This window comes from Idiotropiscis lumnitzeri, chromosome 2, assembly GCF_059441095.1.
Source record: "Idiotropiscis lumnitzeri isolate Australia: NSW breed Sydney's pygmy pipehorse chromosome 2, RoL_Ilum_1.0, whole genome shotgun sequence".
Lineage (NCBI taxonomy): Eukaryota > Metazoa > Chordata > Actinopteri > Syngnathiformes > Syngnathidae > Idiotropiscis > Idiotropiscis lumnitzeri.
The window spans coordinates 26713419-26739940 of NC_142392.1; the positions used below are offsets into that span (position 1 = coordinate 26713419).

General features: G+C 43.3%; 2 protein-coding genes across 2 annotated transcripts; both read right to left on the minus strand.

The window, feature by feature from the left end:
• Window positions 1-14377: 14377 nt before the first annotated feature.
• On the minus strand, window positions 14378-26240 carry LOC148342136 (uncharacterized). Its single transcript, XM_088288075.1, has 3 exons — window positions 26117-26240; window positions 17041-17153; window positions 14378-16231 (listed from the first exon to the last, which is right to left on the minus strand). The coding sequence occupies exons 1-3, from the start codon at window positions 26238-26240 to the stop codon at window positions 15146-15148; spliced, it is 1323 nt and encodes a 440-aa protein (XP_088144201.1). The 3' UTR covers window positions 14378-15145.
• LOC148342137 (uncharacterized) lies at window positions 21068-24942 on the minus strand. The gene is made up of 2 exons (XM_088287549.1): window positions 24708-24942; window positions 21068-23077 (listed from the first exon to the last, which is right to left on the minus strand). Exons 1-2 carry the CDS (start codon window positions 24829-24831, stop codon window positions 21399-21401), a joined length of 1803 nt encoding a protein of 600 aa, XP_088143675.1. The 5' UTR covers window positions 24832-24942; the 3' UTR covers window positions 21068-21398.
• Window positions 26241-26522: the final 282 nt, after the last annotated feature.

Below are 26522 nucleotides of genomic sequence, written 5' to 3' on the forward strand. Positions count from 1 at the left end.
GCCGTGAGGGACTGGTCTACTCCCAGCAAACCACGTGAACTGAAGAGCTTCCTTGAGCTGCCATCCTATTACAGGCGATTTGTGCGGGGTTTCTCATGTGTAGCTGCACCGCTTTTCCACCTGCAGCGGAAGGACACTGATTTTGACTGGACTCCCGAGTGCAGACGGGCCTTCAGCTCTCTAAAGAAGGTGCTGACGGAGGCACCCATTCTCGTCCCCCCAGATGCCAACCTGCCGTTTGTCCTGGACAATGGTGCCAGCAATGTCGGAATAGGGACGGTTTTGAGTCAAGTGGGGGCAGACGGGGAGAGAGTAGTGGCATACTTCAGCAAAACCTTGAATAAGGCTGAACGGCGTAATTGTGTCACACAAAGGGAACTGCTGGCAATTGTGAGAGCCATTAGCCATTTTCGATATTATCTGTCCTGTTTACCCTTCACTGTACGCACTGACCATGCGGCACTTCAGTGGCTATTGTCTTTTAAGGAGCCTGAAGGACAGATTGCACGCTGGCTTGAAGAACTGGCACCATATGTCTTCCAAGTGGAGCACAGGGCATGAAATCGCCATGCCAACGCTGACGCTATGTCTCGACGCCCTTGTGCTCTTGCTGGCTGCCGCTTCTGCGAGAACAGAGAAACCCGAGAGAAGGAACTTTGTGGTGATGAGCAAAGTCCCGCGCATGATCATGTCGACCCCATATGTAGGGAGGTCAAGGTTGTGGGGGCACCTGAATGGAGGAAGCAGCAGCAACAGGATGTTGACCTCCGACCTGTATTAAAGTGGGTCGAGTCGGGTCAAAACCCTAAGTGGGAGAAGGTCGCTGGACACTCGCCTGCCATTAAAGGACTGTATTCAAAGATTGGGACTCTTCAGGTCAAGGATGGGGTGCTCCAGAGAGCTTGGAAGGAGCCTGCTACTGGGGAGGATAGATGGCAGGCAGTCGTCCCCAGGGCTCTGAGAGAGGCAGTGTTGAAAGCCTCTCATGGGCCTGCAAAGGCAGGACACTTTGGTGTGTCAAAAACACTTCGCAGACTCCGGCAAAGTTTCTTTTGGGGTCAACTAAGGCGAGATGTTGAGGACATTTGTCGCCATTGTGACCTCTGCACAGCGCACAAGGGTCCACCAGGCCGGTCTCGTGCCCACCTCCAACAGCTAGCAGTGGGCGCGCCGATGGAGAGGATTGCGGTGGACATAATGGGCCCATTTCCACGCACTGACACAGGCAACCGTTATGTCCTAGCTGCTATGGACTATTTTACGAAATGGCCAGAAGCATATGCCATCCCTGACCAAGAAGCAGAGACTGTTGCAGATGTGTACAGGATTCCACTTCATGTACACCTTCCCTGCTCATGTTTGGGCGTGAGCTACGGACACCAGTGGAAATGGCTTTTGGCAGACCCCCTGATACACCAGCCGGGCCACCAGGACCGGAATATGCCAGGAGACTCCAAGACAGGTTGGAGTCAGCACATGTCTTTGCTCGCGACCATCTACAGAAGGCAGGTGTAAGGCAGAAAAGGAATTATGACATGAAGGCCAGAGGGATGGACTTTAAGGCTGGAGACCTGGTTTCTGTGTACAGCCCAAAAAGGAAAAAGGGCAGGTGGCCTAAATTGGACAGGCACTGGGTGGGGCCGTGTGGAGTGCTGGAGAGAATAGGAGAGGTGGTGTATAGGGTGCAGCTGCCACCTGGTGGCAGACGGGTAGCCCTCCACAGAGACAGACTGGCCCCATATAGAGGTGATGCCGTTCCACAGCAGCACACTGGACACACTCACAGCAGGTTTCGACTTCCACCCCTCCAAGACGGCGGATTGTACCTCCTCTCTCACCTCCACAGGCAACTACAGTTGAGGACTCATCGCCTGATGCTACACCGGCTGTTCCGAGCGGACATGCCTCGGGGCGGCCTCAGCGACAGAGGAGACCAACGGGTCACCTCAGTGACTTTGTTGAATGACGCCCTCGGGACGAGGTTCTTGATAAAGGGGAGGGCAGTGGAGCGACTCATCTCATCTATTATTGCATAGCATCATTGTATGTGTCAAATGTTGCCCAGTTGGCATCCATTGCAGCCTGGTCATCCTGGAAGGGGGATTCCCCCATCTGTGGTCCCTTCTCAAGGTTTCTCACTTTTCCCCTAATGAGGTTTTGTGAGTTTTTCCTTGCCCTCCTGGGGGTTAAGATCGGGGATGTCGATTGTGGCTATGTAAAGCCCTTTGAGACTGTCTGTGATTAAGGGCTATACAAATAAAATTGACTTGACTTGACTTGACTTTGTAAATAGTTCAAGCGTTCTGTGTTTTCCTCTTTTCTGGGGAGGCTGTGAAGGCAGCGGGGAAGCGACGGGAGTGAACGTTATGTTGTTGTCGTTGTTGTTTTAGTTTTCTGATCGGCGTGGTTGCGGCCAACAGCAGCCGTTTCTGGCTTAAAAATAAAAGTGTTCGCTGATGGACAAATCGGCCTGATTTATTATACGTTACAATATTTTAGTTTTTCCAAGTCCCTTGTTTGCCTTTTGTTTTGTTTATTAAATACCCTTAAGTTTCCCTCTCCTTGCTTCCCTGCTTTTGGGTCCTCTTCAACCTACTCCACAACTTGACACAAACATGTTGACATAAAGTATCTCTTTATCACGTCAACTGTTAATAATAGGGAAATACATTTGGAATACTGTCCAACCGACCACATGGTGGCAGATGTTTTAACAAAACCAGCAACAAAAGCAAAATGCAATTCAATTCAAGTTCATATTTGGGAGCTAAACTGTTTGTTCATATGCACATGGTTTAAATCTTACGTTTTTCCGATGTTTGGAAGGAGACAACAATTATTTCGCAAATGGCGACATCTGTCGGTGAGTTGATGACAGTGCGCCACATAGCCAGCAGCCAATCATATCACAGCGGGGTGTGTCCTATTCTTCCGTTTGAGTGCTGAACAAACTGCTGTCTTCACACAGGAGATCCATTCAGCACTACTTGAAAAAAATGACGCCATCTTTCATTCGTCTCATCTAACAAATGGAAGCACACAAGTTATAGCCAAGAAGAGATCAAGTGCGGATTTGTTGAGATTGGCGTTTGAAAATGTGTGCAAGAACGACACCCAAGTACAAAGAGGAACTTTGTGAAATAAAAGAAGAGAACGAGCAACATCTTCAACTGCTGGGCGAAGTTTGCAACCAGCTTCGTGTTGTGCCACTCAAAGCAGGTTTGTACACGTCTTACTCTCATTTGCTTTGTAAAGAACGACTTTCTATCGTTAAAAATATGCATCCCAACATTAAGTTGTTTGGGGAAATGCGTTCACGGTTATTGCCATTTGATTTTTAAATGTTGCCTTTTACTTGTCGGTTTGCTGAACATTTGTTTATGCCAAATAAAATCAGTGCAGAAAATATATGCCAAAGAATAACCAATAGTGGGGGGTGAACTCCATGTTTTCCCAGAATAAAATTTGAACTGATTATTTAACATTTTACATTTTCTGGTTTTTATATCTTGTTCAAGCAATTCCTTACGGAAGGAATTCTGCCTGACTCTAACAAAATGTGCACACTGCGGTGAAAACATCAATGGCGGTTGATCAATTTTAGTGGATAAAACACAAAATATTAAGTTTTTCTTTTTAAAAATGAAGTACGTATCAGTCTTTTTTATTTATGAACTTTGTACTGGCTTGATCGGGTGAGAGTCAATGAACCTCCGGTGGCTCTGCACTGTTTTGTGCACGTGTGCATAGTTTCACCTCATCCAAACATTTAAAATACATTTAATGCATCCATCCTGTTGGGATTTCTAACATAAATGTACCAAAGGTTTACCAAAATGGTTCGAATTATCTGACTCCAAATAAATTAACCAAACACAACCTATATTCATCCAACAATTGTGCGCGCTCGTTTTGAGAGAGAAATGACCAGGAGCCGGCAACTTCACACGGGAGTGGATTTATTCCTAACAGGCGATCTAATACAAATCTGGGGCTCGGGTCCCTAACATTACAGCTCTGCGCGTCCCTGTACCCAACAGAAGACGACGCCCCCCCGAGTTGCCCAGGATCAATTATACATTTCATCAAATAAAACAAAGATATCCTACTATTCTACTATTGGCTATTTGTCATCTGCAGTTAACTTTAGCTTTCTCTTAGTGGACGTCTTCTGCCCGCAGGATGGCGTGTTGGGTCCTCCTCTGGGCGCGTCGATGCAGTTGTTTCCGCCCAACTGCCGATGGGTCACTGGATCTGTTGTTTTACTTTTGGGGTCAACCATCTTACCAATCTTGCAAACCAGCGCCTCGATGTCTGGTTTATCTGCGTCAGAGCACCCATGCATCCTTGATTTGTACAAACTTATGATTTTGTTTCATTAACGGCCTTTCTCAGAAGTGCTGCCCTTGCTGTACAAAAACATCTCCACCTTCACATTACACAGAGCCTGTTATGACCTTTTATTAAATATTGAAGCCAAATACAGCCAGTAAATATCTTTTACTGCATTCATATGTCTTGCCGCAGGAAAGTATGAAATCCTTTACACCAAACTGAATACATGTAACTTGTAGTCAATCGTATAAAATTCTTTAATCCTTCTCATGATATGTTTTTCTTTTGTGTTCCTGATAGCGTCCTTATGACGTCCTCCCCGGCCCAACTTGATATATTTGTATCTTCTATGGCCTATGTGGAGAATGATTTTTATCGTACTTGTCCATGAAGTGCTATCTGGTTTGTCATCAGTTTGACCTGAGCAGACTAAATCTGTTTTGTTCTGAAAATACTATGTGTGCAAGTTTGAGTTCTTACATTCAAACTAAGTGTAAATTCAGCATATGAGAATAATATAATGAATCAGTAAACGCCATGACTACAATCCTTGTCAATCCTATCTATGCACAGTACTTTCATTTAATAAATGCTTTTTGTTTAATCAGTGTTTGACATATTCAGTAAATATGACCCTGCTAAATTAAATAATTGACCTTCCGTCCCGTAAGTGTTAAAAATAATGCCAGCAATTGTAATACCATCCTTTAGTACAAAGACAGATATCTGGGCGTCTTTTTCTTAATCTCACGAGAAACTGCACTCGGGCCAGCACAGTCGAAAAATGTGCGCCATCTTTCAGCCCAGCTTCAGTTTTTATAGGAGTTTTTTACGTCAACGGTAATGTAGGTTGAATCGGTTGAATCGGTCGTCCTCGCTCCCTCCCACGGCACGGGTCCACGTCCAAGGGAAGGTCCTCCCCAGGTTAGTCATCGTCTGGATAGTTGATTCCCGTCTGGTCCCCAAGACTGGCACGCCAAGGCTGGCCTTCTCCGGCGGGCAGTCTCTCCGTCTCTCCAGCTGGCATTGCTCTGGAATCTTGTCGGTGTGCATGTGTGCGTGTGTATGTGCACATGTATATGCAGGTATACGTGTATGTGCATGTGTATGTGCAGGTGTAAGGGTGTGTCTGTGTGTATGCATGCGTATGTGCATGTGCTCCGATCTCCAATTGTTCCGTCTTTCGGAATGTGTTTTTTTATAGCGTCTGCGTGAGTCCTCCAGTGCCCAATTTGGTATATTTGCATCTCTACAGCCAATGTGGAGAATGTGCTTCGTCGTATTTGTCCATGAAGTGCTGTGAATGCAAGTCATGGAAATGCTATGTGTGCAAATTTGTTCTCACGACTGAGAATTTCAATTAAGTTCACACATTTAAACGAAGTACTCTAAATTTAGCATATGAGAAAAATATAATAAATCAGAAAACAGGACTACAATCCCAGTTATTCTTGTGACCCGTGCTTCTACTTTCATCTGATAAATGCTTTTTGTTTCATCAATGTTGAACATATTCCGTAAATATGAACCTGCTAAATTAAATAATTGACCTTCTGTCCCGTAAGTGGGCGCGGACAAGGGCATGAACGAGCTCAGAGAGCGGTCTTGACAGTCCGTAACGGAGCAATGCACCGCCAATGAGTTGTCGGAGTGAGGTGTTCAAATAGTCCAGTAATTAGGGGAGCAGATGGGCATCAGGTGTGTGAGGGTAACGGGGAACAGGTGCGTGGCTGGTGGGGAACGAGTGCTGGAGGGAACGCCCCACTCAGCTGACTAAATAAACAGAATGAGCACATGGCAGGAAGGTGAAGAAAATAATAACAAAAACACTGACATGACCGACACGGGTTATGACAGCAGGATTTTTTATCATTGCAGCACTTTATTAATTTTCCCTCTGTACCATAGACAGACATTCGGAGTGTTTCCTTACACTTGTATATGTTGTGGGATGTAAGTGTGTATATTCAGGGGGATTTGTGTATTTACGTATATACTGTTTATATTCGCATAGGTTTGCTTTTTCTGAATGTCTGCTGCTAATGTCATACATTAACGGCTACATTGCACCACCGCCTCTGTGTGATCTATATCTTTGCTGTCGTAACACTGTAAATTTACCCATTGTGGGACTATTAAAGGACATCTTTATCGTTATCTTTAAAAACCTTGTGTTGGTGCTTGCAAAATAATTTTCCATAAGATTAAGATTGAACAAAATGGTGAAACAAAAATTTAAAAAGTAAATACTGTAACTATTAAACATTGAATACTAAATTATTCCTAAAACAGATCAATGAATCTTGAAATTAATAGTGAATTATTGTAGTTTAATAAATACTGAAACGAATAATGAAATATTACAGTACTTTAAATAAATACCGAAATCATTTTCAAACACAATAACAGTTAAGTAATAAAAGAGTGACATATTTTTATTTAAAATTCGCAATCACATCACAACCTGGTGAAAAACCCTGTAAAAAGGCAAATATGTTGACATAAAGTATCACTTTATCATGTCAACTGTTAATAACAGGGAAATACATTTGGAATACTATCCAACCAACAACATGGTGTCAGATGTGAAAACAAAACCAGCAACAAAAGTAAAATTCAATACATCTCTCAAGTTCATATTTGGGAACTAAAATGTTTCTTCATGTGCATACGGTTTAAATCTTACGTTTTTTCTCTGTTTCGAAGAAGATAACAATGATTTGCATCGCAAATGGCGACATCTGTCGGTGAGTTGGTGACAGTGCTCTACAAAGCCAGCAGCCAATCAAATCACAGCGGGGTGTGTCCTGTTCTTCCGTTTTCGTGCTGAACAGACTGCCATTTTCTCGGAGGAAATTCTTTCAGTGCGACTCTGAAAAGACGACGCCATCTTTCATTCGTCTCGTCGAACAAAGAGAAGCTCACGAGTTATCGCCAAGCAGAGATCAAGTGCGGATTTGTTGAGATTGGCGTTTGAAAATGTGTGCAAGAACGACACCCAAGTACAAAGATGAACTTTGTGGAATAAAAGAAGAGAACGAGCAACATCTTCAACTGCTGGACGAAGTTTGCAACCAGCCTCGTGTTGTGCTACACAAAGCAGGTTTGTACACGTTTTACTCTCATTTGCTTTGTAAAGAACGACTTTCTATCGTTAAAAATATGCATCACAACATTAGGTTGTTTGGGGAAATCGTTCAAGGTTATTGCCGTTTTATTTTTAAATCTTGCCTTTTACTTGCCGGTTTGCTGAACATTTGTTTATGCCAAATGAAATCAGTGCAGAAAATGGATGCCAAAGAATAACCATTAGTGGGGGGTAAACTCCGTGTTTTTTTTCCCAGTTTAAAATTTGAACTGATTATTTAACATTTTACATATTCCAGTTTTTATACGTTGTGAAAGAAATTAAGTTTGTCATGTCTCAAAACTATGCTGACAGATGTAGTGTATTTTTATATCCACTGTTGGAGTTGAGCCACCGAGAAAATGAGAAACATTTAGTTAATGAATCTTCAAAGCCAAACTTACTCCAATGCGTGTTCGTTTTTTGTACTCAAGAATAGGGTCAAATAAAGACTCAACAACAACTGATTACAGTTTCGATATTTTAGTTTCTTTGATTTCTGGAGTTCAGGAAATAGTACAAATACAGATATCTGGGCGGCTTTTTCTTATTCTGACAAGAAACTGTACTCGGACGAGCACAATCGAAAAATGGCGCGCTGATCTCAGCCCAGCCTCACATTTTCTAGGAGGTTTTCTATGTCAAGGGTCATGTAGGTTGAATCGGTCGTCCTTGCTCCTTCCCCCGGCCCGGTCCACATTCCACGTCCAAGGCTGACCTTCTCAGGCAGGCGGCAGTCTCTCCGTCTCTCATTCCCCTGTAATCTCGTCAGTGTACAGATTGTGTGGTCTATGTTTTCACAGATGAAATTGTTATGTTTTTGGTGTTCTTGATAGTGTCCCTGTGACGTCCTCCCCTGCCCAACTTGATATGTTTGTATCTTCTATGGCCTATGTGGAGAATGTGTTTAGTCGTTGTAAAATATTTGCTTGTAGGACTGATTTTCAGGAGTTGATAACCGCTGCAGTATGTCCAGTTAGAACACAATATTGTCCAGATGAGGAATAATCAAGCCAGTTTGGTCCATGTAAACTTTAATTTGTTTCGATATGGATGTGTGTATGTGTGTGTGTGGTTTCTGTGGAGCAAATAAAAAGAAAACATGAGCGGATACAATGGAAAGCCTCATCGACACAACATTAATTGCCGTAGTCATAACCATAACAAATCAACAAAACAGCACAAGCAACATTAGCTGAAAGGCCCACAAACAAATCGCTTTCCCACAAAAAAGGATATTTTATGTTGGGTCACTTACATGCTAATGCACGCACACCTTGTGGTTGGATGGCTTCGGAGAGAATGACTGTACATCCCTTGTCTGTTACCTTTTGTGGGTCCTAAAATAGGTGGCTAAAAACATGCCCATCTAAAATGCAATTGTATGAACAGGCGAGCCACCAGAGGGTGCTACAACGGCATACTACAAAACAAGCTGACCTTTTTAACAGCCGCCCCCAAATCTGAGAAGCAGATTTGTATCACTTGAAGCCAGTTGGCTGTCTTCTTCTGGTGGAAAGGCGGGCAACTTTATGAGGCGAGACATCAGTCTTGCGAAAATTTTGTCATTCACGCGAACCTCTGCCGGTTGGATCCTATTGTCTCTTCCCTGTATAGTAGTCTTAACTATTCCGACAAGCCAAAGGGCTCTCTGAGACTGTGGGTCCGCCAACATCACCACAGCTCCGACCCTGAGGTCATCCTTGTCCTCTGTCCATTTGTTACGAGTTTGTAAGGCGGGCAGGTGATTTTGTGTGAAGCATTTCCAAAACTGGTCACCGAGAATTTGACTATGTCTCCAACGCTTCCTGCTCAGAAGATCGGATTCGGGGTACACCACCTGTGGCAGAGATGAATCTTGCCGCCCCGTCAAGAGTGTATTTGGTGTAATGGGATCGGGATCTGCGATGTCAGATGGGTCATGATGGGTTTGAGTGACCCAAAGTTTTGTACTTTCCGATGCGCACTCAACGGGAAGGTGTTCAAGCGTTTCTGGGTGACTGGTTGCCCACTGCCTGAGTTCAAATCCACCTTCTGCCAGCAAATCTCGTAGTTTGTTGGCTAGTGACTTAGCTTTCTCGACTGATGGTAAACTTTTCAGCCAATTGTCTACGTAGAAACAACGCTCAATTGCCGCACGCACATCTTCATTAGGTTGACTGTTATTTGTCACATGAGTTTGCAAAGCAAACGTAGCACAGCAAGGGCTTGAGACGGTTCCGAACGACAGAACTAACCACTGGTACACTTCAGGGGGTTCAGTCACTGTGTTCCGCCAGAGAAATCTCAGGTATGACTGATCTTCGGGAAGGAGATGTATCTGGTGGGACATTCCCTTTATGTCGCTGCTAATGGACACCATATTCTTTCTGAACCGCAACAAGATCCCCAAAAGACTTGAGGTGAGTCTGGGGCCGGGCAGCAGATGTTCATTCGGTGATAGTCCTTTATACTTGAATGAACAGTTAAACACAATTCGGTTTTTGTCATTGTGCGTTACCGTGTGATGGGGAATGTACCAACCTTCGCTGGAATCGACTTCGTCAGGTGTGATTTTCTTGATGTATCCCAAGGTGAGTAGCTTGTTGATCTCGTTTTTATAAGCTATCAACTTACTATTATCCTTTGTTAACCTTTTTTCCATACTGCGTGAATGGGGTAGAACAGCTTCTTTGGGTGCGACCAGCTGTGGCAGATTCTTTCTCCACAACAAGGGTGTGGCATATCTGGAGGCATCATTTACGTCAACCTTGACAGGTTTTTGGGATAACGTCTCGAGTGCTTCAGTGTCATCCCTGGACCTGGTAACCACCCTCTCACTTCGATAAGGCAAGATGTCCAACTGCCATAAACGTTCGACATGAGTAAGAAGATTGGCTTGGGGTGGCTGAGTGGAGGTGAAATGGCATTGCGCGGAGTGGGGGGAATGCTTCAGGTACCTGGAAGGGCCTTGCAGGGTCCAGCCCATCGCTGTCTTGATTGCAGCTGGACCGTCAAGTGGTCCGCGCCGGACACGCTCTGTTGGTAGGATGAGGTGTGGATGGTCCGACCCTATTAGGAGCAGTGGTTGTGCATTATTTATTTCTGGGATTGGCAACTCTCTCAGGTGATGATATTTCGTCTTGAGGGCGGCTACTGGGTAGGAATGACTTCCTAGAGCTAGCTCTTTAGCTGTAAAGGCATCTTGTATTTGGTATTTTTAATTGGGATTGGTCGCTGAGGACACTGTGAATGACATAGAGGCACCATGAATGATACAGACATCTTGCCGGACAGTGCGCAGGTGTAAGTCCTCCGGGCTCCCCAGGATACCTAATGCTTGAGCTGCCTCGTGAAGTAGAAAAGAACGCTCCGATCCATCATCCAGCACAGCATGGGTGTCGAGTGATGCATCTCCATGTCTCAGGGTGACAGGAATAATTTTGAGCAGCACTTTATTGTGTCCAATTGGTCTGTCCACATAGAGTGTTTCGGCGGTAGAATTTATTGCACGGGAGCTGTCGGCCATGATCGGATGGATGGATGTGGGAGTGGGAAATTCACCGGCATTTACCTCATGAAGCACTTCCAAGTGTTTCCCTTTGCATTTATTACATCTTGCCTTTAAAGTGCATTGTGATGAGAAATGGTTACGCCCACATCTCCAGCACCTCTTGTATGTCTTAATCCAGTTATTAATTTGCTCTTTTGTGAGAATCTTAAAGTTTGTACACTGGTTTAGATAGTGTTGAGTGGTGTTACAGAATGGGCAGAATTTCTTTGGTTCTATTGTAGTTTCTTCGGGTTCGCATGTAACTGTTGTGCTTTCTATTTGATTATGATCACTACCAAGGAGGGCAAATGTACCTCTAGGCCTAACCCCTAGTGCTTGCTCTTTCTTGGTGAAAGGGCGGTCTCTGCTGGCGGTTTGGGGGGACTGCATACTATCGTCTTGTACCCTGACTACGTATTCGAGCCAATCTGATAAGTGTACTAAGGTAGGGATGGGGGTTCTAAGAGGGTTAATATGTCTCTTGAAGTCTGCTCTGAGATGATGCGGCAACTTAGTTAATACTCGGGTGACATGTGATCCACATTTTAGCTCCGTTTGGCCTATGTCGCCCAACTGGTCCAGCATTCCCACTAGGGCCTGAACCTTTAGAGCAAACTTTCGGAATGATTTTATGTCACCGCTCTTGATGTTCGGTTCGTCCATAAGCTGGGCGATACGCTTCAGTGCTAACTGATGGGGCTGACCGTATTGTTCATTAAGAGCATCCATAGTGTCACTGTATGGATAACGACTGCTACAGTACGAATCGGCTATAAGTAGTGCCTCCTCTAGCCTGAGATGATCTAGTAAAATCTGGTATTTAAATTGTTCTGTCGCATCCCGTGGCAGGAGATTATCGAGTGCGACCCTAAGACGTGTGAACTCTCGTGGGTCTTCATTTACAAAATGGGGAATAGTAGGAGTTGGCCCTCGATATGTTGGTTCACCACGAGGTGGTGAAAATGTACGTTGGCGTGTATTGTATCTAGGGGGGTCATATCTGTTCTCTGGACCATCACTTTGTGGGTTGTAGCTTGAATCAATGTAGGTGGACATGATTCGTCTTTGATCGCCTGACTCATAGTGATGCTGGTGGTGAGAATAATACTGTCTATTACGCTGCTGGGTGAGTTCATGACGGCATTCACGTAGATTCTGAGACTCATGGTCACGCTGGCAATGGTGTGAAATTGAAAGTTCACGACGGTGATAGTGAGGACTTGCAGACTCACGAAGATGTTGACGCGAACTTGAAGCTTCACTACGGTGGCTGCGCGGACTTGGAGGCTCGCGACGACGATGATGTGGACGACGGTGCTGACGTGGACTTGAAGACTCACAACGAGGTTGATGAGGACGACGACGTGGACTTGGAGACTCACGACGGCGTGGACTTGGAGACTCACGACGACATGGACTTGGAGACTCACGAAGGCGTGGACGCGGAGACTCACGACGGCGTGGACTTGGAGACTCACGACGGCGTCGACACGGAGACTCACGACGATGCTGACGTGGACGTGGAGACTCGCGACGATGTTGATGAGCACGGAGACGTGGGCTTGGAGACTTACACCAACGTTGGCGTGGACTTGGAGAGTCACGACGGTGCTGTTGTGCATTTGAAGACTCACGATGACGATGATGATGTGGGCTTGAAGACTCACGACGGCGTTGGCGTGGACTTGAAGGCTCACGACGGTGTTGGTGATGACGATGACGTGGACTTGGAGGTTCACGACGGTGTGGATGAGGACGATGACGTGGACTTGAAGACTCACGACGGCGTTGGTGTGGACTTGAAGACTCACGACGGTGTTGCTGATGACGATGACGTGGGCTTGGGGACTCACGACGATGCTGACGTGGACTTGTGGACTCACAACGATGCTGACGTGGACTTGAAGACTCACGACAATGCTGACGTGGACTTGGAGACTCACGACGATGCTGACGTGGACTTGTGGACTCACGACGATGCTGACGTGGACTTGAGGACTCACGACGATGCTGATGTGGACTTGAAGACTCACGACGATGCTGACGTGGACTTGTGGACTCACAACGATGCTGATGTGGACTTGAGGACTTACGACGGCGTGTACTTGGAGACTCACGACGATGCTGACGTGGACTTGAAGACTCACGACGGCGTTGGCGTGGACTTGAAGACTCACGACGGTGTTGCTGATGAAGATGACGTGGACTTGGAGGTTCACGACGGTGTGGATGAGGACGATGACGTGGACTTGAAGACTTACGACGACGTGGACTTGGAGACTCACGACGATGCTGTCGTGGACTTGAAGACTCACGACGATACTGACGTGGACTTGGAGACTCACGACGATGCTGACGTGGACTTGAAGACTCACGGCGATGCTGACGTGGACTTGAAGACTCACGACGACATTGGCGTGATGACTCCTTTTTTCTAAGACTGTTTTCACCACTCATTTGTACTGCTTCTTGATTATTTGGTGGTTGTATTGACTGATCGTATGTCAAACAGGAGATTATGGTCTCTTCCGCTGGACTGTCTTCAGAAAATTCTTGTTCATTTACAGATTCCATTAGTTGAGTATGTTCAGAGTCATTCTTGTGATGTTCAGTTGTAACATCATAGTCTTTTAAGTAGTGTGGAGGGTGAGTTAAACGTTTAGGTCTGGTTTGTACTTCTTCCTGAGAGGACATCGTTGTCTGCAGTAATTATCGAATCCGGCTCGAAGGACCATGTAAAATATTTGCTTGTAGGAATGATTTTCAGGAGTTGATAACCGCTGCAGTATGTCCAGTTAGAACACAATATTGTCCAGAAGAGGAATAATCAAACCAGTTTGGTCCATGTAATCTTTAATTTGTTTCGATATGGATGTGTTTGTGTGTGTGGTTTATGCTAATGCACGCACACCTTGTGGTTGGATGGCTTCGGAGAGAATGACTGTACATCCCTTGTCTGTTACCTTTCGTGGGTCCTAAAATAGGTGGCTAAAAACATGCCCATCTAAAATTCAATTGTATGAACAGGCGAGCCACCAGAGGGTGCTACAACGGCATACTACAAAACAACCTGACCTTTTTAACAGTATCCATATTTTCTTTTACATTCAAATTAAAATATGACATACACTTTCTGTCTTGGTCACTGACTTCAGCCACAATTTCTGAACCTAACTGCATGTTAAATAATATTTCTGCAGACAGCTGTTGTGGAATGCGCTATTTAAATAAAGTAGTATTGTATTATCCTAATTGAGATTTTAGAAACTTGCCTGTTAAAGATGATGACATAATTGTCACTCCTTGCTTTGGTCAGCAGGTGGTGTCATGTGTTTAAAAAATGCAATATGTTACACTGAAATAGAACAAATTTTATTAGCAATCACAAATTCTTACAAACATCAATTTACCTGACAGAAAGGCAACGTTAGGATATCTGTTCACGAACAGCCTTTGGATGCAAATGGAATGGCAACTGGAAAAACTCTCGTAACAGAGCAAATATTTTTTTAACAATTTAGAATGTATGAACACTACATATCAACAGCAATTAACCATTCGACCCTTGATGGGCAACTCTGGGTCTTAAAAAAAGTGTTGTGAGTCTTGGGACATCTTTTTTCCCCCAATTATTATTTTTAATTATTATTTAGAAACTTCAACGGACCTTAATTAGGGAACTTTTGGGAATTTGGAGGGAAGCCGGAGTACCTGTAGAACAGCCATGCAATCATCGGAAGAACAAGCCAACTTCACACACAAAAGGACCTCAAAATTGTGGAATGTGATGATCACTCGTACAACATGCCTTTTTCAAAGCTAAATTAATCAAATCAAATGTATATAACTGCAGCACAGGATGAGAAGTTATCACATCCACTTAAAAAGTTGCATGCTCAAATCCAGTCTTCAGCCTTCTGCGTGGCATTTGGCATGTTCTCTTGACCATGTGGGTTTTCTCCATGTGCTCCAACATTCCTGGTCCTGGTCTGGTGAACAATCCACGATGAACCCCGCTTCTCACACAAAAATAAGATAGTGCTCCATCTAACATGGAACCATCATAAAAATAAGTGGAGCAGAAAATGTGGAAACTATGGCAGTGTATTAATGTACAAACAGAAAAGCCTACTCTCTGCATGGTGTCAGATTTAAAGAATGTCCATTTCTAAGTAGTTACTGGACAGAATGTTGTCAAACTCTGTGCGGAATTCAGGGTAAGAGCTGTATGTGCATGGTACTTCAAGTGTGGCTCCACAGGTATGGGCAACAGGCCTTCTGTTCAGTCCACTTTCACTATTGAAGCATACCAGAATGTTGTCAACACAGATGACAGAGGAACCAGTCCAGAAACGCAGGATTTTTTCAGCTTTGGTTTGATCAGCATTTTTTACATAACGTTGGAGATAGTTAAAGGTTGCTTGCTCTCCTTGAGACATCACCATCTTTGTTGTTTTAAGCAGTTGCAACACTTTTTTGCCTGTGGCCTTCTTGGAGTCATACAGGGACAACACACTTCGCTTATCTGGTAATTTGTGATGCACAAGTATCATTATTGTGGCGAAACAATCAAGTATAAACTTGGGCTCTTGTAGAAGGGCTTTATGAGCCAATGTTTGAATGGCAGGCTGTAAGCTAGTCTTTGGTGGGAGGAAATGGGAACCCATTCTTGTAAATACATCAAGCAAGTCCTCTTCATCACTTTCCTCTATTGTGCCCTGGAGGCCCTTCTCAACTGCTGATCTCTCAATGGGAGGAAGGTAGTTAAGGAATGATGATGTAAGGATGTCTACATCAACTGAGTCAATGCCATGGATGCAGGCTAACATGAAAGCTTTTGATAGCCTCACTGGCATGACACCATGGTCTAATAACCCTTTCACCCAGATCCGGCCAACCGCTTGCCATTCAGCCTCACAAAAATCTGGCCTCAGCCTTGGAACCCGCTCTGTTTCCCCCTCACACTGTTCAAGAAATTTTTCCCAGAATGCAGTGTAACCTTCCCTTGACACGCCAGCATCATCAATAGCTTTTTCATTTACAAACTTAATCTTTAAATTGAATTCCATTATACTACTGTCCATAAACACTGACAAAAGATCATCAACAATCTTTATCCTACAAATCGATGCATGCCATGTAGTCCTTGGATCGCTATGGTTGTCAGGTGAGGTTGTCGGGGACAGGAGACTGCTTGAAATTGAGAGCACGTCTTGCGTTTGATTTGGTCCACTGTCCTGAAAGAATAAACATTCAAACAACAAAAATACTGTTTAGTCAACAAAGCAAAGGTGAAATGTGAAATGAACTTTGACGATAATTGTGTGAGTATCAAAATAATGCCTGATCCTATGTGTCCTATAATGCAAGTAAAAACCTAACAATAATAATAATGCATCATATTTATATAGCGCTTTTCTGGACAATTACCAGACACTCAAAGTGCTCACAATGAATACATTATTCATGCACTCATGCATTCACACGATGGTGGTGTTAAACTACGTATTTGCCACAACTGCCCTGGGCAGGTTGACAGAAGCGTAGCTGCGAGTGTGCGCCTACGACCCCTCCCGACCACCACCAAACATTCACACCAAGCCATACATTAATGTGAGTGGCTGTGGAGGACACATGATTGGATGGAGTGGGAATCGAATGGTTGTACCTCTGACCTGGCCCCTACCTCCCAAAAACCAACAGAACTACTATAAATAGTCAACTTAAAATTTATGTTAAGGATTAAAATTAAAGTGTTGCTTCAGATTATTTAACAACAAACATTTCCGAAATTATATTTTTGTTTTCAAGAAATTCACACCTTAAGCATTCTTGCAATTCTCTGGAAGTATGTTTTATATATGTGACGTCGCACAAAAACTGAATGCTGCTTCTCCATGATAATGTTCCCCTCAATCCCTGAAACTGTAAATGTAAACTGTAGGACCATTAAATGACAAAATACGATATTATATTACTTAACAGTTGTGTAAAATAAGTCAGTAGTTTAGAGAGTGTGTTTGGGGTAATTTGCAATGGAGCCTACCTGTGCAGTCACCTCTTGTTGAGTGGACTGTCCAACTTGCGAAGGCAGGTCATTAGCAGCAGGAGGGAGAGGAGGTTGTGAAGCCTGTTCGGTCCCACCTACATCCCAGAACTCTGAAGAATTAATTGAACACAATGTATTAAATGACAAACGTATTATTCGTTAAACCTCAAGTTAATGGCCTTGTCAAACAATTTATTACGCTGTTATTTACTGTATACTGAGTCTTTCTAAAATGGAATTTTACATATTTTTATAACGCCCCCAAAATCTCAATATATTTCAGAAAAAGAAAAGTATGACAGTATGAAATGTACAGACTTTAATTAGCAGATTAATCCACTCTTTCAAATGATTTAAAACCTGCATTAGTATTTCTACCTTACCCCAACAATTACTACAGACTCATCTTGATATATTCTCCCAAGGCTGTCCTCTGGATCCCATTCAACTGTATCTGCTTCTTCAAAAGTGTCGGGGGAGCTGTACTCCATCTCTGTTTGTGAGAATCCATTCGGAACTGCTCTGGTCATGTCCATAATTTCAAAGCAAGCATCAGGGGAAGTCTTTAGAATTTGGGAGATTAATCCAAACTGCATCCTGTCCGTTTGTGTTGACGTCTGACTCCTTCCCCTGGCCAATGTTTGTTTCATTATTTGCTGTTGAGGTTGAAGAAGATGGTTGGGATTTTCCTGCCTCTTCTGCTCTCCCACTCTCAGAAAGTCGTCGTTGTTTGTTTAACCTTGTGTGGGGGTTCGGGTTTGTGGGGCCTGGCGAGGTTATTGTTGTTTTCAGGTCTCCGGCAGTTTCCAGCCAGGCACGCCTCCGGCTTGAGAGGGCGTCGGCTCCTGCGCACCTGCAGCTCATCAACAGCAATCACCGCAGGGTTAAAGCTCAGCGCTGCCAGGAGCCAGACGCCGGATTATCCCGTGACCAACCGTGGCACCTGGCTCATGTCGTCGTTCACCTTGCTCTCGCCTGGTTGCCGTGACATGCGTTCGTCGTTAACCTCTGAATGTCCTCGTTCTCCCTCCAGCCGCCCAGCGCCCGTCCGAGCCCGCTCCTCTGCTGCCTACCGTCGAGTTCCTGACCGCCGCCTGCACCTTGGCCGCCCCTACCCTGCCTGCCTGCCGTTCACCGCTTCCGCCTCCTCGCCGGCATCTTCCCTGCCTCGCCGATCTCCTCGCCCGCGCTCCTCCCGCCACAGCGCCTGTCTGCCTCCCGCTGCGCCGTCACCGGCCCGCCTTCTCCCGCTGCTGCAGGCTCGTCTGCCCTGTCGCGTCGCTCCTCCACCAGCCACCCTTCCCCGGCTCCCGAACTCGCTGCTTCCCCTCCTATCATACCAATAAAACCTCCTCTCCTCTCCACGCTTGCTTTTGGGTCCTGTTTTCACTCCACTCGGTTCACCGAACCGCCACACCTTGCTTGTAATTGCAAACTCTGCAACAAATACAGTGAACTCTAAAACAATTGTCTGCAACAATTTAAAATCATCTAATGGTAAGCACTTTATTCTGATTAAATGCTGGGCAAACACTACAGATTAGGATAAAACACATTAGAAATAGTATTAAATAGCTGTGAATTTTCCCTCAGTGTTTGTGATGCATTTTTTAGCAAACATGTTCATTGTTGGCACACATGTTTTTGTTTTTTGAGTAGCAAAAAGACTTCACTTCTGTTTTACTTAAATCGAGCATAACAAATAATGCATCAACTGGCACAAACCTGTTCGCCTACGTCACTGTCAGATGAGTGTCCGTGATCCAGTACATTTCTATACAGATCACCTCCGTCAAGGTGAGATCCATCTTCATTCAACTGTGAAAGTCCTCCCTTCATGTTGGTGACAGATAAAGTATCTTCACTGTGTTCATCCACTTGACATTAAAGTCACATACCTCAAAAGTAAAGTCACCAACTGATCCTTTGGTTGAGCTTCCATCTGGGAAAAATAACTCTTTTCCCAATTCCAAAATCTGAGCAACAGTTGCTGTTTTTTCCATAATGGCATGCCTTGTTCCTCCACCATTGGTTGTCCTAACTTGATGGTATTCATTGCCATAAAAATGGAGCCATCCTATTTCAATCTTCCTGCAACTCGTTTCCGCAGAATTTTTTTTTTTTCTCTTGCCATTCCCCTGTCGTGGTTTTGGAGCACACCTGGAGTTCCACTCAGTACACCTTTTTTCCTTGATCTTATTTTGTCCCTTAATGTCTGTATGAGAGTTTCATTATCAGCACTGGGCATTTTCTGTCGACAAAAGCAAAGGACAGCTACTCGATCACCGTAGGAAGTGATATATTTGCCCAATTGCTCGTCAGTCAAAAGCGAAATTACTGCCATGTCAACCTGCAAATATGAAATATGAGAATAAATACTTGCAATGTTTACTTACTTAATAACGTATTTTGTATATATTCACATGAGTAATGGCACACAGCAGTCATAATTAAATGTATTCAATATTAAACATCTGGAAGTGGCAGTACATTTACTATTTTTGTAACGTAGTTTTTAATTTGTGTTAAATATCTTCAATACTATAAGAGCATTAACAGTGCAGCTAGACTAGATAGAAATGCTGGCTTCACCCCTCCCCCAGTTAAGTTCACACTGTATTTTTACCTCTATGTTACTAAAAAATAGTTACTAAAATAATAGTCAATCAAATTTATGCTTTTCTTGCCACTCAAGAGGTAAACAGTTTGCACGCTAGTATTATGCAAAACAGAAAGTTAACAGTAGGGACCCATATTGCTATTATTAAGGAATTATGTTAGAGTGAATTGTATGTTGCTTGTCGCTTTTCATGCGCATAATGTCACCGTGAGGGACATCTCTTGACCGCAAGAAACGTTCCAAGCCCTCCTCCATGATTAGTGCCGCCTCCAACGTACTGTCGTCTCTTGAACAGCCGCGCATTCAAGGCAAGGGTAGGCAAACTGACCCGGAAGTACATAAACGCGCATTAAAAAAAAAACATTCACTCTAAGAAAAAACTAAACAACTTTGCGTTCCCTCGCAAAGTCTGCCAGGGAACGCAAACTTTGCGAGGGAACGCAATCTTTGCAGGGAACGCAAAGTTTTTTTTTTCTCTTCCGTGTCCCCGAAGGGGCTCCGTACAAGTCAGTGAACGTTTTACGACGAAAGAATCCTTTTTTGTTTAGCACTCGCTTCAGATGTCTTTCACTTATTTGAAAACCGTGCTTAATATCCAGAACTGATTTTATTTCTTTGTATTTCAAGCCAATTTCAAAGTAAAATTCAATTAAACTCGCCCACGGGTGAACACACGCCATCTTTGCTGCGTTTGTTTACACGGAAGATGACCCGGAAGTACATAAACGCGCATTAAAAAAAAAAACATTCACTCGAAGAAAAAACTAAACAACTTTGCATTCCCGCAAACTTTGCGAGGGAACGCAAAGATTTTGCGAGGGAACGCAAAGTTTTTTTTTTCTCTTCCGTGTCCCCTAAGGGGCTCCGTAGAATCGCGAACTCATAGAAACTACGACACAACGCCACTTTACTGCAGCTTGTTGTGAAGATACAATCACATCGCTGGTACTGTGCTGTTCCTTTACTGCCCTCTGCTGTCGAAACACGCACATGTTTCAAATCAACCTGGAAAATGGATTTCCCTTCACATCAACCATCCCAAATGAACCAAACTGTGACCACATATTTCGTGGGTCACACTTTGCTGTGCTACAATAAAACGCCGCACAGGAGTGGGAAAACTTTTCTCTGGGCCTTCTCACTGAGAGGTTTGGCGGACCGCTCCTCACAAGTGACAAAGACAATCTTGGCTGGTTGATTCAGTTGTACAGTCAGAAGGCTTGTCCGGTTGTTTTGCAGAAACTTCTCTGACAGTTCCCAAATACGAACTTGAAAAACGTATTCAACTTAACTGCCGTTGAGAGAAACTGAGACGATTTGCGTTTCTCTGTCTGGTTCTTTTTATAGTTCAACTTCTAGTTCAGTTTTTCACCTTTTTACACAGCATAATGAAGGCCAGTTGAGCAAGTGGAACAAGTGATTTTATTGATGATTGTGGAAGGCAACGATTTCATAAGCACCATTTCTTCTCACACCTTTTCCATTAAGTACGATTAAAAAGACAACTGAAAAGCATAATGTTAAAAAATGTTGTTCCAGGCAAAGGCAATCATATTCATAATGTTTGATGTAAACACCAAAACAAATCATCATCACTCAGACACATTGCTTCTTCTGACACTGATCACATTGGCTTAGTGTCAATAAAAGAGGTTTGCAAAATTAAATTGACATTTTATTCAAAATCACATTTACATCTTACCACAAAGAGTCGGTTCTTTCATTTTTTTAATCTTCAAGGATCGCTGCTTTTCTCACCAGCACAATCGTGTCTCTCAGCACTACGTTTAGTGAAGAATTTTTTAGCGCAAACGCTGCAACTGAATGGCTTGTCTCCACTGTGCGTTCTTGTGTGGCTTGTTAACTGTGAATTTTGAGAGAAACTCTTGCCACAAACTGAGCAGGAAAAGGGTTTTACTACAGCGTGCTTTCTTGTGTGGCTTGTTAAACTTGACTTTATAGAAAAGCTTTCACCACAAACTGAGCAGGAAAAAGGTTTTTCACCACGGTGTGTTCTTGAGTGCGCTGTTAATTGTGACTTTAGAGAGAAACTCTTGCCACAAACTGAGCAGGAAAAAGGTTTTTCACCACTGTGTGTTCTTGTGTGGATTGTTAACGTTGACTTACGGAGGAAGCTTTTGCCACAAACTGAGCAGGAAAAAGGCTTTTCTCCAGAGTGTGTTCTTCTATGTTTTGTTAAATTTGACTTTTGAGAGAAACTCTTGCCACAAACTAAGCAGGAAAAAGGCTTTTCTCCACTGTGCGTTCTTGTGTGATATGTTAAAGTTGACTTTACAGAAAAGCTTTTGCCACAAACTGAGCAGAAAAAAAGTTTTTCTCCAGAGTGTGTTCTTCTATGTTTTGTTAAATCTGACTTTTGAGAGAAACTCTTGCCACAAACTGAGCAGGAAAAAGGCTTTTCTCCACTGTGCGTTCTTGTGTGATATTTTAAAGTTGACTTTACAGAAAAGCTTTTGCCACAAACTGAGCAGGAAAAAGGTTTTTCTCCAGTGTGTGTTCTTCTATGTTTTGTTAAATTTGACTTTTGAGAGAAACTCTTGCCACAAACTGAGCAGGAAAAAGGCTTTTCTCCACTGTGAGTTCTTGTGTGTCTTGTTACCTGAGACTTCTCAGAGAAGAATTTTCCACAAACCGAGCAAGCAAAAGGTGTTTCACCAATGTGTGCTTTTGTGTGACATGTTAAAATTGACTTTCGAGAGAAACGCTTGTCACAAACTGAGAAGGAAAAAGGGTTTTCTCCAGTGTGTGTTCTTGTGTGCCTTTTTACATTTGACTGATTAACAAAACTCAGGCCACAAACTGAGCAGGAAAAAGGGTTTTCTCCAGTGTGTGTTCTTGTGTGCCTTTTTACATTTGACTTATGAACAAAACTCATGCCACAAACTGAGCAGGAAAAAGGGTTTTCACCACTGTGTGTTCTTGTGTGGCTTGTTAAATGTGACTTTACAGAAAAGCTTTTGCCACAAATTGAGCAGGAAAAAGGTTTTTCTCCACTATGTGTTCTTATGTGCTGTTTTAAAGAGAATTTTGAAGTTAATGATTTCCCACAGTGAGTACATACCCAACTGTCAGTGTGACATGCCCTTTCACCTTTGGCTTGCCCATCATCAGCATCATCATCATTCGTATCATTATCATCATGAGCGTCTGATAATGTGTCCTCATTATGTGCTTGTGATGGCGCCCAGTGGTCTTCGTCATCTTCTGTTGTCACGTGACGACTTGAACTGCTGCTTGTAGGCTTCGCCCCTCTGTTGTCCTTGTTTTCATCTTCAGTCTTTATAGGGACAACGTTCACTGGTGACTTGTTGATCTCCTCTTCTTCCTCCTCCTTTTTGATGTGAGTCCAGTCTGGCTTCTCTTTCACAGAACAGAGATCATATTCACTGACGTCTGCAGGACACAGAAAGACAAATTTGGTTTGGTCAAGTCAAAGCTCATGCGGCGACTTTGTCCTATTTTCTACAGTGCTAACTTGACTTGAGCCTGCTGCACACGGATTAATGCGTGCGACCCCGATTTGGACCGGACCATGGGGACATTTCACAAAATTACGTCCTACGATGTAAACCTCCCTTTCCGAGCAGCACAACTGTGATAAACGAGCATTTAAAAAGGAAGCACGTTGCGGCCGATGCCCGATTTCATTCCTGACATAGTCACAGAAGTTTCTGGAAGCGAGCTGAAGTTAGCACACACAGGCTATTGTGTGCGTCTGATGGAACACCTGTTGTGGGACCCTAACATATTGATGCAGACCACTGGGGGCCATCGCAACATAATGTCATGGATAGAATAGAAATCCTTCAAGTAAAATAAAAGTATTTCTTTTTGCATTAAGAGACAGAACTAAATGTTCCTGGACTTGTAGGTAGAAAAGGGGGTTGTGACGTTCAGCCTTTTTGAGACCATAGTAAGACAAAGATGCAGATGCATTCCTTGCAGCATGCGCTTGTTCACTGATGAGATCCAAGCAACCCTGGATGGATGCATTAAATGTATTTTAAATGTTTGGATGAGGTGAAACTACGCACGTGCACAAAACTGTGCAGGGCCACCCGAGGTTCATTGACTCTCACCCGACCAAGCCAGTACAAAGTTCATAAATAAGACCAATACGTACTTGATTTTTAAAAAACTTAATATTTTGTGTTTTATCCACTAAAATTGATTAACCACCATTGATGTTTTCGCCGCAGTGTGCACATTTTTTAGAGTCAGGCAGAATTCCTTCAGTAAGGAATTGCTTGAACAAGATACGTCAGAGTTTTTGCCAAAAACGAGACAAGCCTTCACAAATGAATCACCCAGCCAAGATTGTCTTTGTCACTTGCGAGGAGCAGTCCGCCAAAGAGAAAAGCGTTCCCGCTCTTGTGCGGCGTTTTATTGAAGTACAGCAAAGTAATTTGTATATGCAAACTCATAAAGAATGGAAAAACATGAACACTTTGACTTTATCACACCCGTCCGTCCACACTCTTCCTGTTGTTCGAACGGTTTCAGCTTACAAGACATGTTTGGGTCACACTTCTGTTCAATGCGAGCTAAACGGTTTCCTGTCAAACACGGTTCAAGACGTGCATCTGTTTTTGTGGCTTCCTGCTAAACTGCCAGCATCGACACAACTCTGTTACCACTGAACTCACGTTTTCCTGTTTAAGAGGTCCATGTTTTTGTGACCTTCTATTAACCTGTAAGCATAGTTTTGAAACATGAGGTGTCAGGTTGAAATGCCCTGAGGCCTTTGGGAGAGCTTAATTTGCTGCTGACTGAAATAGCTGACTGCACCAGATAAAGGTGACTGACACCAGGGAAAAAGCAGGCATTGTTGTTCATGTTTACAGCCGTCCTGCTTCCTTCAGCTCTGTGCACCCTCTCTCGCTGCTAGCCCCCCCCCCATATTAAAAAATAAAACGGCAATAACCTTGAACGATTTCCCCAAACAACTTAATGTTGTGATGCATATTTTTAACGATAGAAAGTCGTTCTTTACAAAGCAAATGAGAGTAAAACGTGTACAAACCTGCTTTGTGTAGCACAACACGAGGCTGCTTCCAACCTTCGCCCAGCAGTTGAAGATGTTGCTCGTTCTCTTCTTTTATTCCAGAAAGTTCCTCTTTGTACTTGGGTGTCGTTCTATCACACATTTTCAAATGATAATTCCAAAATATCCGCACTTGATCTCTGCTTGGCGATAACTCGTGAGCTTCTCTTTGTTCGACGAGACGAATGAAAGATGGCGTCGTTTTTTTCCTTCGAGAAAATGGCAGTCTGTTCGTCACGAAAGCGGAGAGCAGGACACACCCCGCTGTGATATGATTGGCTGCTGGCTGTGTGGAGCACTGTCACCAACTCACCGACAGATGTCACCATTTACGATGCAAATCATTGTTATCTTCTTCTCAACATTGGAAAAACGTACGATTTGAACCGTGTGCACATGAACAAACATTTTAGTTCCCAAATATGAACTTGAGAGATGTATTGAATTTTACTTTTGTTGCTGGTTTTGTTTATACATCTGACACCATGTCGTCGGTTGGATAGTATTTCAAATGTATTTCCCTATTATTAACAGTTGACATGATAAAGTGATACTTTATGTCAACATATTTGCACCTTTGCCTTTTTACAGGCTTTTTTGACAAGTTGCGATGTGGTTGTAAATTTTAAATTAAAACATGTCACTCTTTTATTACTTAACTGTTATTGTGTTCGAAAATGATTTGGGTATTTATTTAAGTACTTGAATATTTCATTATTCGTTTTAGTATTCATTAAACTACAATAATTCACTATTAATTTCAAGATTCATTGAACTGTTTTAGGAATAATTTAGTATTCAATGTTTAATTGTTACAGAATTTACTTTTTAAATTTTGGTTTCACCATCTTAATCTTATGGAAAATTATTTAACAACCACCAACACAAGGTTTTTAAAGAGAAAGTTAAAGATGTCCTTTCATAGTCCCACAATGGGGAAATTTGCAGTGTTACAGGAGCAAAGGTATCGATCACACAGAGGCGGCAGCGTAATGTAGCCGTTAATGTATAACATTAGCAGCAGACATTCATAAAAAGCATGCAAATATACACTGTATATACGTAAATTCCTTCCGGAAGGAATTGCTTGAATAAGATATAAAAACCAGAAAATGTAAAATGTTAAATAATCAGTTCAAATTTTATACTGGGAAAAAACACGGAGTTCACCCCCCACTATTGGTTATTCTTTGGCATACATTTTCTGCACTGATTTTATTTGGCATAAACAAATGTTTAGCAAACCGACAAGTAAAAGGCAATAATTAAAAATAAAACGGCAATAACCTTGAACGCATTTCCCCAAACAACTTAATGTTGTGATGCATATTTTTTAACGATAGAAAGTCGTTCTTTACAAAGCAAATGAGAGTAAAACGTGTACAAACCTGCTTTGAGTGGCACAACACGAGGCTGGTTGCAAACTTCGCCCAGCAGTTGAAGATGTTGCTCGTTCTCTTCTTTTATTCCACAAGGTTCCTCTTTGTACTTGGATGTCGTTCTTTCACACATTTTCAAATGATAATTCCAAAAAATCCGCCCTTGATCTCTGCTTGGCGATGAGTCATGTGCCTCTTTTCGTTAGCGGCTAGCTAGTTTACAAGCTAAGCTAACTGCACCGAAAAGTATCAACACGCGAAGATGAGTTTATCGGGACACAAAGACTTAATGAAATATGTCGACGTCCTTTAGAGGAGCACTAAGGATCGAGAGACCTCATTGTTGGGACAGAAAAGCGACTGTCCTCAGCGAAGCCGGACCGAGATCTTAGATTATGGAAACAAAGCATGGACA